At 34.4% G+C, this 15626-nt stretch overlaps 1 protein-coding gene across 5 annotated transcripts in view; it reads right to left on the reverse strand.

The window, feature by feature from the left end:
- The window catches only part of LOC135694412 (armadillo-like helical domain containing protein 1), a 29849-nt gene extending 15258 nt beyond the window's left edge, over nucleotides 1–14591 (reverse strand). For 3 of the 5 annotated variants that reach the window (XM_089109853.1, XM_089109852.1, XM_089109849.1), the window contains exons 1-11: nucleotides 14440–14591; nucleotides 11122–11350; nucleotides 10736–10804; nucleotides 9211–9292; nucleotides 8349–8433; nucleotides 6795–6883; nucleotides 4978–5085; nucleotides 4279–4483; nucleotides 3458–3484; nucleotides 2130–2178; nucleotides 1663–1708 (exon numbers count right to left, since the gene is read on the reverse strand). In XM_089109853.1, coding sequence (XP_088965979.1) covers nucleotides 1663–1708; nucleotides 2130–2178; nucleotides 3458–3484; nucleotides 4279–4483; nucleotides 4978–5085; nucleotides 6795–6883; nucleotides 8349–8433; nucleotides 9211–9292; nucleotides 10736–10804; nucleotides 11122–11315 — 954 coding nt within the window. In that variant the 5' untranslated portion in view covers nucleotides 11316–11350; nucleotides 14440–14591. Of the gene's footprint in view, nucleotides 1–1662; nucleotides 1709–2129; nucleotides 2179–3457; nucleotides 3485–4278; nucleotides 4484–4977; nucleotides 5086–6794; nucleotides 6884–8348; nucleotides 8434–9210; nucleotides 9293–10735; nucleotides 10805–11121; nucleotides 11351–12778; nucleotides 12804–13372; nucleotides 14315–14439 lie in introns of those variants that run through there. The other 2 variants (XM_089109850.1, XM_089109851.1) reach the window with 2 other exon arrangements.
- Between the last annotated feature and the right edge of the window lie 1035 nt (nucleotides 14592–15626).

Here is a 15626-nt window from a genome sequence, read left to right on the forward strand (position 1 = left end):
AAGTATAGAGTCGAAGGATAGAGACAGCAGAATAGAGACAAAAACAGTAAATAGTATTACATAGCAGAGGCGGATCCAGAGTGAGTTTCTTGGTGCACATGACTCAGTGAGTTTTCCAACATATAGCTAAAAATAGTGTTGCCTGAAATAAGTAATATTTAGACTAAAAAAGTGAAACCTAGAAATTATAAGTTTTATCGCAGTCTCTTCAAAATCTTAAAATTGCCAGTTTGATGTGATTAGTTCGCCCTTTTCCTTCCTTCTTCTCTGTCGTGATTTTGAAACGATTTTCCAGACGCTGTGGAAGACAACAGCAGTCAATCCTAGAATTCGGAAATAAATGTTTTGTGCCTCGGAAGTAAAGGAATTGAAACAATGAAGTTTTTGTTTGGAACACGGATGGAACTCAGTCAAAACAGCATCTGGAACTCGGAAATGATACCATATTTGTAAGAGAGCTGTACAATAGCCAGTAGTTGATTGCCAACTATTGTTTCTGATCTGTTGTGGAAATGAAAAACTTTGAATTCGAAATGGAGACTGCAGATGTCTTATTTTCACGACCCTCGCAGCATTCTGGCAGATTATTAAGCGTTTGAGATAAAACATGGAAGTATAGTTAATTTTCCAGGATCATTAACTACCTTTATTTTAAATTGCAGTCGTTGATGGCAAGAGAGACCTATGGTCAGACGGAACACCATATTTTGAAAAATAGGCTGGTGTCTACGTAGGCAAAACAACAAATTGCGAAAACTTTGCTATGGCATCCAAGACAAACAAGAGGGTATTTAGAAAGAGAGGGGGTTGCAGAAATTTTCACAGAGACACTGGTTACGAAAAGATAGGACCGAGCTGCTTTAGTGGACATCAGGGAAGTAGGCAGACCCCGCCTATACGGTAGAGATAATGCATCTTGAAAAAATTAATTGTTTTCATTTTCTTGTTTTGGAAATTTGGTGGCGGTGGTAGATATTAGAAAGTTTGATGTGCCATTCTATGTTTAAAAATTAGGTATAGGTAATGAGAATTACCTATACTGAGAATTACTTGTTTGTATTTATTTCATATGTTTCAATGTATCCTCAGGCTAGTAACAAGTGACAAAGAAAAGGTGGAAGATAATTACAAGACTCTGTAATCGGGCTTGATATCAACATTACGGCAAAACAGAGAAACCAAGCTCCATTGCCAGGAGGACTTTGCATCAAATTGACTGTATTCGCACGGAATATAGGGCCTTATTAGGTAGAGCCAAGGTGAAAGGATAAAACTTAGCACTATCCAGAAACACGGCAATAATAAGCACGTAGCAATTAGAGTGTGCAAAGAACGGAAAAGCACGAGTGCTCAACAAACCACAAACGGATATGAACGAAGATCCAGAGAATATTGATAAAGAAAGGACTATATGGTGTGATAATGTTACAATTTGGGAAAGCTAATGCAACTGAAGAAAAGATGATAGCTAAGTATGAAGAAGTCATACGTTGAAATGTGATATCTTAGTAAGAATCGGCTATAACTTAGGATGTCATAGTGGCTTTGCCATATCAGAGTGTGATTTCAGGGTGGCCTTGTCATGTCAGAGATGGCAAATGTTTGGGTTGGCAAGTGATTACGCCTAAATATAACATATTGATTCACAGGTAAATTACTGACCTGTATGAGACGTTCAGCGGTCTTTAAATCTTCTTTTGCCAAAAGGCTGAAGCATAAAAGTCGTAACTAACATTTTTCATTTTACAACTGAGGATTCTGAGAATTAGAGAAGAAGTAAAACGAGAGAAACACAAAATCTCATTTATTTTCACTAACTGATATCAGCATGTTTAAAGGTTGAAAATGATGAAAGCTGAGCAAAGGCTGTTTTAAAGAAAATGGCTATCGGAAACATTTTGAAACAGGACAGCACAATAAACTGATTTATCTCTTCTGCAGCACACTGATTCAAATATTTCAGAAATAAAATAAAAAATATTGTTTATAGAATGTGAAACCTGATGCAAAAATAAAAAAACACCTAAAATCCATAAGTTTGTGCCACAAATCTATATATTGTCTAGGAACCTAATAAGATCAAGATCGTTGTCAATTTTCTTCTGATAATGAAAGTAAATCTACCTTACCCAATACACTTAGCGGTTGCAGCTTGCTGAATGTAGAGAGGCAGTGAAGCTACAAGATGAAAAAAAATTGCAAAAAAACTAATCTGTTTAAAGGTTACGAATACAATACAATGGCACATACAATGACAAATATCAGCAGCCTAACATTAATTGCTTCTTTTGAAGACCCTCTCAAGCCAAAAATCTTTTTTTTTTTTACCAGTATTCACGGTTCATTTAAAAATTGAACTCATTCATTAACTTTTAAGACCAAAAGGTTGCCCCCTTCCGTGAAATCGAGCAAAAATGACACGATTTGGTGATACTGCTGCGCCACAAAAAATTCGGCTCTCTTTCGCCATGATCATCTTTCCAACTCGAAAATTTTAATTCCATTATCTAATTTCTAAAACCAATCACTGCCTCGCAACCTTCAAATAAACTTTGAAAGTTGAAAATGATTTAAATCAATACCACAACTAAATGTCTATCACGTTTAAAAGTTTATTTTGATCATATTAATCGCAATTGTGACCTATTGAAACTTAGGATGTTAAGTGTCTCTCGCCTAGTCTTTGCAGCTTTTTCCTTGAATATTTTGGCTTGAAAGCTTTGTTTTTCGTACGCCTTAAACCTTCGTGTTTACAATTTAAAATGGTCAAAAACATATTCTAATACAGAGAACTGAAAAATTACTTTACATTAAAATCGCTTTGGTTCACGATTCGAATCACTTGCAGCCGTATTTGAGTTATACCATACTATTTCGGACAAAGGTTATCATTGAATTTGAGCCTACCATTATATCACTAATATACGAAAGAAAAAACGAAGGATCCAGAACTGAACACTGTGGCACGGCATCGCATTTTTTCTTCATAACATATGCATAATTCACAATCATTGCACAGAGTACCATTATCTTAATGAAATGAGCAATAATTTTGCTAAAAGAGTTGCTAAGAAATATCACACCGCTTTAGCTCTTTTACCACCAAACCATAACCTGATTAAAACTGTTGGTATGTCAAGATACAAAAAGCAAACATTTGGTGGTTGATTGCAAGCAATAGTAAAAAAGATAGAGCGAATGTTATAGATGACTGTTGAGTAGTTAGCAGTATTGAAATACAATAGACTGGAGTTCCGTAATTCATATGAAACCATATGCTCCTTCCAGATGGAACTTATCCCTATGCCACTACTTGCAGACTGCCCTTTTTAAAATCATACATAAAAACGTCACTTGACATTGCAAACTGTCATTTGTTTTATGGCAAGCCACGAATGTTTATCAATATATTAATAATCAAGAACGATTTTTCTATAGAAAGCGTCAAATGAATTACCTTCCATTTCAGAAACAAGACTTGCATCTACAAAAGATACGAATATAGAATAATGACTTGTCACATTACTGTATATCTAAACAACAACACAATACTTGTTGGGGAGACGAGTATGAATTTTCATTGTTTATGGTCATTTTTCTATCTATTTGTCTAATGTGAAAGTGCATCATATGAGCATGCGCGAAGGCAAAATTTACATCTAATGGTGCTTCAAGTTTTTCAATCAAAAGTATTATCAATCATGGCTGCATATATCAAACAGAGTTTCGTTCTAACTGTGCCCGTGACACTTTCTTCTCTAGATTTTCTTCGTCTTTTGATTCGATTCAGGCATGAGTGCCATGGATGTTCCTACCAATCTTGCTACCACAGAATATATTATGCGGTGTGAAAACAACAACATTGACTCTAACAGCGCATGTGCATATGATGCAAAATCTTGAAAAGCTAACAGCCCTTGAGACAAATGCTGGCTCGTCTCCCCCAAACAAATACTGGAAAAAGCAACATGCTAGTACACAGTCAAGAGGCGTGGCAGCATGGGAGTTTGGGGTTGTAAAACACTTCCTTGCTGTTCAGAAAATTTCGGACATAAACATTGCTGTTGTTACCGTCTATTGGATGATTCGGATATTTATCACGGTGTTAAAGCATTTTATCAAAGCACTCTAAAATAGATAAGATGAATAATCATTTGAAAATTTGTTGATTTGATAAAATACCACTGACAACTTTCTCCACAAAGCTCTTCTTGCTTGGGTCTAAGAAAAATTGCCCGTGTGAAAATGCAGCGTTAATATTAATAGAGAAAAACATACCACTAAAGACTTCTGGGATTTTTTCAATGTCAGCATCAGTGGGCTTCAGAAGACCTACAAGTCTTTGCAATATGTCGTCTTTTATTTCATATTTCACAAGGTCTTTTATAAGCTCATAAGCCTCGTACTGAACTTCCACGTGCAAAGATCGCAATAGCAACAGTGTAGGATCAATGATAGTGAGGCTGGCTCTCCCAACGATGTCCTATCAAGAACATGTTCATTGTTACATACCAGGACGCCGTAAGAACTAATATGTTGTTATTGTAGTGTAAATTGAAGTGCAAATCATTATACGAAAACTTCGCATTCAAACGAAAACTTCTGTCGCATTTGAGCAGAACATAAAGTCAAGTATAAGTATTTTAAGACGAACAATGTATTTTTATATTTGAAAATACTACTCAAAAACTACCAAAATTTCAATTATGTACATCAGAGCTCTTTCATACGAGAAAAGTAGTTGGAGAATTTCGAGCCAGACGTTCTGATTTATCCACCAGCCTAAAATTTTTCCTGCCCTGCTAGTAAGTGACAGATTACCTGAAAATGTTTTTATAATCACAGTTATTGTGCCTCCTAAACCTACTGTCTTGCAAGAAAACCTTTCTGGAATCCAGAACATACATAGAAATATATTCTCGTCACCAGTTTGTGGCAACACAAAATGTTTACATTGGAGTAGGCTGTGTATTTTACCTGCACATATCTCAATGTTTGTGTGGCTAGCTGCTGTGCTTTGGGAGATGCACTTCCAAGTAAGGAAATCAATGCTTTGTATATCTGCTCGTGGTATCTTGGGTTACCCTAAGATTGAATCAATTCAAATAAAGTTGCTTAACAAATACAAAATATTTATATTTACAGTTGGTCAGACAAACTGGCACAAGGAAAGGGAGCTGTAGAGTTGGAATGAGTGAACGCAGCTTCAGTACTCCACAATAGTACCAAAAACAAGACGGCAAAAAATATCTTTGAGTGGAGAGCAACGCAGCTAACATTTTAACTGCAAAGAAAAGCTTTATTCCGAGGACAATTTTCCCTAGACTGCAAAAGATCACCAGCATAGATTACGGAAAATATCTTATCATTAAACTTTGAAAATATTCTAAAATTAGCAAACAGACCATTTTCTTGGCATACAATTGCAACTTATAGAACTTCATCATTTTTGTAACTTATAGTTCTTTGTAACTTGTAACTTGTAGGCAATTCTAAAAAAGGGCAGTTTTCCAAATTTAGAAACATGTGTCCCTGGTGCTTCTCTACTTCTGACGTCTCTGGCTATAGTGGTAAGAAAATACCTAATTATTCGATCAATTGTTACTGCAAGGTATCAAAATGGAATTATGTTACTGTAAGGTATTGAAAAACTTTGGTGGAAATTTTCTAGCTAGGTTTTAATTCCTTTTCTGTTGTTGACTCAAAGCAAAGTTTTAATTGCTGTATGGAATAAGGCAGGATGGTTCAAGCCAAAGCAAATAAATAACTACGAAATCAAACTCATAACATCAAAATTAACGAAAAAATAACTTGTTAGCTATAGATAGCGAAGTTAAAGTCCTTTCGTATCCTAAGATTTGTTTCATATTGATGATAAATTATGCCTTGATTGTCTATATATGGATTGTTCCATGCCCTTCGATGCCCTTTTTTGTCAACAACGAAAGATAATTTATGACAGTGAATGGTTATATTTTCTGCGAGAAACATCACGCACATTATAGTTTCACGCACAAAAAAGATATAAAAATCTAGCAAAGGGCATAAAATATTGAAGCTACAATCAACCTCATATGATCTTTAAAAATGTTCCTGCACAGGTCTAATCTTTAAAGGTCTGCGCAGGCGAGGTTTGGCTTGAGGTTAGGTTCTGGGAACTAGGCTTAACTTGGGTGGAGTACTTGCAGATGGTTGGGGGTAGAGTTTTGGGGATAAATATTTTACTTGTTGTGTATCTTGGGTTGCTTTTCTGATGAGGCAACATCCTACATCATTTTTTAAAAAAATAGATAAAAAGTTTGCAAAAAAAATTTAGCTAAGCAATTATATTTTATTAGTAGTAAAAAATAGTATCCCCAATTAGCACAGTTTGCTAAATACAAAGACACTGTAACAAATTAATGATACAAAAATTATAATCAACACTGTGCATAGCAGAAAATTTTACAGAAACTTCTAATAAGCTTCAAATAATTTTATAAAATACGTTATATTCGATTAAATTTAAGTCGAAAAATCATCTAGTAGGCATAAATAAAAGAGAAAATAATATTGAAAAACAGCTCTCTTAGCCGATCTTTTACTAATTTTAGGCATCTTGGTATTGTTAATTACACTGGTGTGTACATTGGTGTGTACATTTGCTTGCCACTAAAATGTTTCGGAAATGAAAGCATGAAGATCCCCCTGGATTCACTGCATCTTAATCTTATTTTGGATGCCCTGTTACGGCACTGGCTCAAAGAAAACAGTGATTTTTTATTTGCTTTCAAAATTACGCTTGGTTTACTTACTGTGGCTAATTCCTGTAAAAGATACCTTGCTTGCTCCTGCGTGGTGACACTAGAAGATCTTGCAAGGCATTCAGCAATGGCTCTTACACCTAGAATAGATAGAAAGATAGTTGAAAGGCTGTATGGCCATAAAGTCAATGAAGGTGGCTAAGGATAAATTTGATTGCACTAATGAATCAAGAACCTGAGAATCAAGAAAGGTTTATGAGACATAAGTAACAACATCAACCACAAAACGCTGATTTCTTCTATAGAAAAAAATATGGTTTAAATAAAAAAGGTATCGAGAAAAGACAAACAAAGAATGATGTCATATATATTGAAAAAATAACTCCTGTTTTTTTATTTTTTTTATTCATAAAAATTAGTAACAATACAATTTTACATTGACTATACTACCCTAGTTACTGTACTACACTACGTGGACGATACCATGAGGAGCGAAAGACAATGACTACCCCATGGCCAATACATAAAAACACACAACATTAAACAAGGATAGAAAGAAAGATTACTAAAACTAGGTAGACTAATTACGAATACAGAGTAAACAATAAAAAAGTAGATGCTAACGTATAGAAGTGTGCAGCAATGGAATATTTAAAAGCGTTCTGAAGCATGAATGAATTTGAGCGTTGCCTGAAGTAGCTTCTTATTTGAGTCAATAGTTAGTCGCTCGTCGCCATACAAAATAAATTTGAGTAAAACTTCATTTGAAAGAGACGAAAAACCATGAAGGAGCAATATTGCATTCACACTACTGAGAAGATCAGATCTATATCTATATCTTTTTAAATTTTCTTCATTTTATGATTATATGTACTTATTGCGGCTTCTTCCTAAATGAACAGCCCGGTTATACGAATGACAGAGCAGCAGGAAATGTTCGGTGTCCTCTACCCCATCATTTGCGGGACACAAAGGGTTGAATGTATCTCTAAAGTTATGTCTAAATTTATGATAATTTAGTTTGCTCAGTCCTACCCGTAACTGAGTAAGAATAGCTAGACCTTTAGGATCATAAACACCGTATACTAGTTTAGGAGTTGGTCGGATAAGTTTCGATAATTTTGTTTTAAAAATATTTAGTGAGGGTGATAACCTAATCTTTGGGTCAAATGTGTTCTATTCAGAGAGACAGTCGGGATAAAAGCTGTTCTTGAATCTTGTCGTTCTTGCCCTTACCTGCCCAACTGCATCTGCATTACGAAAAGAATACACAGCTGCTGTTGCCATTAGTAACGTTTAACACTAAAATGCATTTATACATTGATACAAACTGGTATAAACAGTATTGAATGAATTAACAATAATTGTTTTTACGATTTTGAAGAATTGCTCAATACACATCTAGTTTAAAAATCTTTCGGCTTAACTGATAGCAAAACTAGCATAAAACAACATAAGATAGCTAGAAGATAGCTAGATACAATAAGAGATAGCTAGGGCCACCAACAAGCATGGTGATCAGTAAGCACTTTTATTACATTGCAAACATGGAGTGAAAACAGTGAAGTCACCATGTTACCATTTTTAAACACCAAATATGCTTACCAAAGCTTTCACAGATGAGCTCCTTGTATTTTCTACCTGTGCTAGCGATGCATGACAGCAGCTTCAGACCCTCTGTTTTGTCTTCCTAATAACAGAAATAAGCCTCGACTATATATAAAAAACTAATTTTTTCAATAAAAGTGCGTCAAAATTGAGACTTCCCAGTGAAAATGACATCATCCCATTTGAAATGACTATCGACTTGGTGAAACGACCCCTTTTGTTTATTTAACCAGCTTTGATGCTAGTTAATATTCATTTTAAGAGACAAGTTTAAAGTGAAGTGGTTTGTAGGCACCAAGTGTTCTCTACAGCTACCGGCATACTTTACTTTGCACGAGATATCTTTAAATGGAAATCTTGCACTTAAGAAGCAGTTAAAAGAAAATCAAGCTACTGTGTGATTACTAAAAACTCATATGGGGATCTAGAATATGAAGTCAGCAAGAATATTTTTCAATTATAAAAGGAGGACTCATGTGAGGATAAAATTGTTCTTCGCCAAAACAACACATTAAAAATTGTAGGTTCTGAAATCGGCTTCATGAACATATTGTACCATCCTGCTGTTACATAAAAGCAAATGGTTGCCTGGTGATCACCTAGGGAAAGGCGGCATAAAATAGAATGAAAAAAAATCAATTTCATGCAGTTGGCTGAAAAGAAGTTCTCCTTTGCATAAGGACCATATGAATCTTAACTGACCTTCAAGATCTAAAAATCTAAATTATCTAAAAATCTATCATAGTGATTAAAATAGCATTCAGTTATACATATGTACAGAATGCTTTATTCTATTATTGGCAATATCAAATAATTCTAAATTTGGCAATACATTCATTAGAAAACAGGAAGAGCCAACCTCTCTTGCTTGCTTTAATCCAAGGATTTCCAAAACTGTGAGGACTCCTCCAACTTCAAGAAATTCTGCCAAGTATTTATGTCTAATAGAAAAATGAAATCTTCTCTAGAACAAGTTGGTTAGATGTATATTTAGATATATAACTTAGCAGCAGATAAGCAAAGAAAAGACAAAATGCTTCTCATACATTGCCTTTTATATTAGGAAAATAAACTGTTTGAAAGGTTTGTCATTCAGTGCTTGATACCACAGAGGGAAAGCTGTACACAATTTTTTTGCATAGAACAGGATGGCTTTAAGTTGCAATTGGGAGTTGTAATTGACTTATGCTGGCTGTTCCATTGCAGGAGCATTGTAATAAAAATTATAGTTTTTCCAGCCTGTTATATAGTCAGGCCTTGAAAAACAAATTTTCTTCCTGGCAGCAAAATAAAAAATTAAAGATTTCCTGCGAAGCTTCGAGAAAGTTTCCAGCCACTGAAATTGATATTTCAAGTTGCTTGATTTGTTTAAAAATTTGTCCTAAAAACAAACTGTCACACTAAAAAGAACTAATTGTTGGTCCTGCAGTCTTGATCATAGCTATTCGAAACAGGAATCATTTTGTTTATACAGTATTAGATGATCAAGGAGAACATGATCAAGCACGATACTCATAGTTTGTTTTCAAGGTTAAAGAAAGTAAATCTGAAAATCTATAATAACTTTGATTAAATTTCATATCAGTACTAGCAAACTAGATACTTTATAAGTATTGACACATCTATTCATTTTGCTCTGGATGGGTTTATCATCAAAGCTAGTAGTTCATACAACATCGAAGAATACTATTTTATTTTTTAATGGTTAAAATAAATGTTTCAAATCAGGGGTGGTGCTAGAGGCAAAGATTTAAGACCAAAACGCTTAAATTTCATAAAGCAAGTGATGAAAAATATATGTGAATGCCAGTAGAAAAAAAGAATAATAATGGACACATCCACACAGGTTTTGGGGCATGTTCACCTTCAAAACAATTGATGTAACAAGATTGGCTGTCTTTAAGTGTTTTTACATAAATAGAATGGCTAATGTAAAAAAAGGAATGAACTTTGTTTTAGCTTGCTGGAATTAAATTAATAGCTGAAAATCATGCACGGAAATTTGGCATAACAGATGCTTATAATCCTAGATGATTGGAAGCTAATCTTCGTTTTTTGTTGGTAGTGCAGAACAAAAATTTTACAGTATGTATATCACAAGAAAACAGTATTCCATAGAAACATTGTAACATTAAATCAAGCAATGGAGATTTCATGTTAAAAATTTCCTGGCAAACATCAACAATTTCCTGCAGTTAATTTGTTCCAAAAATTTCCTGGCAGCACCGCTGCCGGACATTTTCCAGCCCTGTATATAGTTCTTGATTCCATATAGGCAGATCTGTACATGCATTGTTTTATAGAATTTCAACAACAAGTACCATGCAATCAAAATTCTACAAATTATTTGTGTTGCCATAAAATGAAACAGATATCAAACCCACCCACTAGAAGATCCAACAAAAACCATTATTGCTTCTAGCTGCAGTTTCAAATTCTGACCAGTCATGTATCTGATAAATGATTCAGGAACCATTTTCAATATTTTCTCAAAATCAAGTCAAGTGTTATACAGTTGATGAATATAAAAAATAGCTGAGAAAAATTTACCTCCATAACCTTTTATAATATAACATCTTTAGTATCACAGTCACAGTGAAATATCTGTTAATAATACAAAGGCCAACTAAAAATTATTATGACAATGAAACAGCGCAAATACAGGCTCCAAATGTAGCAGACCATTGGAGTATGATAGGCAAAAAAAGTGATGCCTCAATTTGCTGTGTTGTAGTTGAAAATGACCAAAAATTTCTGACTGAAAAGATACGTCAGCCTCACCCATGCTGTCAGACGAGTTAAAAACAGGCTCCCAGCTCTGGAAAATTTATTCTCTAATTCTGGTGCAGTTTTCCCTCTGCATTCTTTTATGAATAATCTCAAAATGTCTGCTCTATTAGACTTAGTGCTATGGTCCCAAAGGTCTAGCAGTTGAGTGATTTCAGGAAGACTTTCAGTTGGCATTTTGGTGCTTTATGATTGCTCTGCAAACCATTACTCTGAAATAAAAAATCAAACAAAGTAATTTACAAGATCCAGTTACAAAGTAACATACATTTTCACTTTTCAAACTTGTGCAAACATCATTTTTACATATCATTGAAATAAGTTTAGATAATGCTTGGATTCAAAAATGAGAAATAATTATCTCTAATATATTTTAAACATCTTTGATTAAAGATCTTCTTAAAAGAGCGTTTTTTGGGAGATCTGGAAATAACCTTCTCAGCCAGCATGAAATTTCACTTTAATTCATGTGAAAGACATTCTATCTATCTACATTTTCAAGATAGCAAGGCACTGAAAAAAAGAAATAATGAGGGGATAATTTCAATAATTATCCCCTATTTAAAATTAAAAAGCATATTTAGTCATTGCATTGCTCTGATTATGAACGGCAATAGCCCTGGTCTATAGTGCATCTATTCAAAACCAGCCTAAACCATTGTTACTAAGGGAAAATAGCTTGAGTTTTGTATTGCAAAAATGTGCAGATTGAAGACCACACTGTGAATAACTTTTGCTAGGTAAAATTATATCCTTCTCAGAAGATTTCAAAGTATTAGAATGATGAAGAAATGTGACTGAACTACTGAATTTCCCAAAAAATTAAGCAGTTATTTCACATATTCAAAACAAGGCAAAGCAACTTCAAATAACATGGACCATTTAGCTTTCAGATTTTCAGGTCAGAGAAGCATGAAGAAGAGGCGTGAAATGTTGTGATGATATTGCTCCTTTTTGTACACTGGTTTAAGTCATGTGTCAAATTTTAATTTCTAGACAACAATGCCATATTGAAGAAAAAATGAAAACAAAGAACTGAATAAACAAATAAATACCAACAATTGGTAAAAAGTGTCTAAATCTTTAAGAACAGGCTGTCTACTCTTGCTAGTTTCTTACAAAGCAAATCAATAGGGTAAAGTATGACTTTGTACATGGAAGCTGAATATTCTTACAACATTTCAAGCAAAACTCTTCATGTTTAAAATTGGTGTAATTGCTAAGTCAGGAAAACTGCAGTTTAAATCCATTTAAATAAGTACATACTAATTTAAATGGATTTACATACCAAGCAGTGATTTTTTGATTAACTCTTATTCACCATTATCAATAATTGGTGAAAAAAATGCATATTTTGTCAATCATTTTGTCCACATGAACTAACATGAAAGCTCAAGTATAGATATATCTTGTGATCGAATACTCTTTTGAAATACTTTTAAGCTATCATTTGCTTTTTGAATATTTTGTTAGAATCAAATTATTACTCTGTGCTATAAAAGCTACAAGGCTGTCAAAATAGTTACCTGGCTAATAACAAACAAAGTGGAAATGTTAATAATTTTTTTTTGCAAAAAAATCATTTGAAATTTCAATAAAAATTCTTCACAGATAATTGAATCTCCTTTAACTTAATTCACCTTTATCAACTTCTGCAAGACCATTAGCCTTTAAAAATAAAATAAAGTTAGCTTTACTATTCTTTTGGTAGCAAATGAAAAAAGAAGTAATGGGGCTTAATTCGACCACAACCCCCAAGTGTTCTACAACCTCATTCCCTACAACCCAGGTGTTCTACAATCCATGTTAAGTGCTCTACAACCTAATTCCTTCTCTTGTTTATTTCTTTAAATTCATTGACTTACAGTGGGATGTATGCATTTTATTAATGATTGAGACGGCTTGATATTGGAGCACTGGAGTTTCAATCCAGGAATTAGCATCCAATAGCATTTCGAAGAACACATAAAGCCTTTAGCGCATCATTAAAATGTTTTCGACAAATGGTGAATGAAATTTCTCTCATATTTCACAGTACAATTATAAAATGTGGGTTTATAAACTTCTGTAGAAATAGAAAAATATTCTTCTTGATAATATTTGGCTCACAGCTGTTACGCCTATTGTTCTCGGGGAAATGAGGACAGCGAATATTTTGCCTTTTAACAGACCGCAACACGCAACTTTCGAAAATTGAGTGATTTTCAAAATTCAGTAATAAATCGTACACTTACTCCATAAAGTTGCGAATAATTTTAAAAGATGAATCTACTTTTGCTTCCTTTATAACATAAATTCGTTGTTTGCATGATTGTTTCTGGTTTCCGGGAAAAAAATCGAAAGGACGACCATTTTTGTGATTTTCCGATGCGATGGCGATTTTAGGCCAAAGTGTTCCTCATACTCTTCTTTGGCGCTTCCAAACGATAGACGATAAATACTTCATTTTTGTTGCATGAATTGGCCAGTGAACGAGGCTAAAAAACTATGGGGGTGCACAGGTCGGCATACGGTGCGAACCAGTCAAAAATCAGCTTTTCTTGCGTTTGCGTGAAATTTGAATCTCAACGGCTTTTCTGTCCGCTTGTGCACCCCAAAAATTTCATTCTCCTACGAATAAAGCATCAATTTGGTACATTTTTCTAGCAAAATAAGCCTGTCTGTGGAAGCGCGAGCCGATTTTCGACGACCCGGTCGGCCTAAAACTTCATGTTTTCGTAGTGATTCTCCAAAACTGCGAGGCTCCTTCGCAGCGTACTTCTCTTCGGCTACTCTGTTAGGTGCGATGAAAATATAAACTTAAAGGTAAAACAATTGAATAAAACTCTTTAAATGCTATATTCATACATTTCCTACCTTTTCAGAGTGTTTAATACAAAAATATTTCCAATTATCCTTGTTTGGTTGGCTTTGGCAGTGGAATTGATAGACAAATTCTGTTAAAGAATTTCGCGGGAAGCCGATTTAGGGAAACGAAAATTTTTTGCTGAAAACCGACAAACTCAATTACGATTCTATTCAAAGGTTCTAGTACAGAATTTAATGCCAAGTCCAAAACAAAAAACAGCTCTTTCATAGCTTTTTTAGATTTTGAGATATTATCGATTTTCTCCGATGCGGTCAGAGAATGGGCCTATGCTGTCCTGACTTCCGCGGCGTAACAGCTGTGGGCTGTGATATGAGCTAAGGAGACTTTATAATGAGGAACACGTTTTCTTCGTGGTGATTGTATTTTTTTCAATTAAATTACGATCAACATCCTTTTTACAAATATTTGCTATTTATTATGTTTGACACTCACCGAAAAATAAATTAAGCGCGAAGATAATGTCGTTGGAAGTTATGCCCATATCATTTCAACTCCCGCCATTTTTGTTCTCGTTTTCATGATTTTGTTGCTACGGTAACAAGTTCTCCTTCGTAGCAACCTTCTCTCTAAAGAATACAAAATGAATGGAAATCACTGATCAGTGGTGGAAATATCACCTTTCACTTCTCAAAGACCCTATATCAAGTCTAGCGAGAGAGTTGGAAGATATTTAATATGTTGATCCGATATCATTATACGGAGGCCTGGCCAGGACAAAGCCAGTAGAGGGTAAAGACTATTTGCTATAAGAACCAGATATTTGAAACTTTTTATGTCGAGAAGTAAAATAAATCAGTTGACTAACTAGCTATATGTTTCTCAAAAACTCGTTGAAGTATTAAGTATGCATCACTTTTAGGCTCTGTGAAGGTTTTCGAAAGATACTTTTGAAACCCAAGAACGTTTACAGTAGCCTGTGCTCTAGACCCCTACTTTCAAGTTAGGGGTCTGGGACACAGGCTATTACAGACAGGCGCGAAGTCAGCTCTGAAAAGGTGGGCGGCTGACAGGGACGAAGCTATAAAATCTATGGGAGGGGCCTAAAGTATTGCTTTTTACCGACAAAAAGTACGTTCCTCACTAAGCAGGTGTGGTCATAAGATAAGTGATTTCATTTAATGCTCTTGCATGTTTCAATTTTAACATTCCGATTTGCAATTTCAAGCTTTTCTAGAGCAATACTTTAACGTTGAGCTGCTACAGAAATCTTAACACATTACAACTGTTACATAAAAATTGAGAAAAAATTATATGCCGATGAACAATGTAAGGGTATAAACGCCCTCCTTTAGTGACGCCCCTGTTATCATTTAAAGGCAAGAACTTAAGCATGGTATTGAAGAACTTAAGTAACGGTATTGAAGAAACTCAAAAATTTAACATCTTGCAATTGATACAGAGTTTGATCACAGTTATTCTTGTTCTGTGGTTTGGTACAGATTTATCGTCTGCCACCGGATAAATACTTTTTGCAATATAATGAATTTTTGTAGAGACTTGGTAATCTTCCTTCACTAGCGATTAGAAACGCAAGCATCTAAAGGGAAGTCTTGTTTTCTATTACGTATTTAACAGAATAAATCCAAAAATTAACAGTAAAAGAGAACTTAGCCATAATG

Source organism: Rhopilema esculentum, chromosome 8 (assembly GCF_057945365.1).
Source record: "Rhopilema esculentum isolate cy_ngs chromosome 8, ASM5794536v1, whole genome shotgun sequence".
Lineage (NCBI taxonomy): Eukaryota > Metazoa > Cnidaria > Scyphozoa > Rhizostomeae > Rhizostomatidae > Rhopilema > Rhopilema esculentum.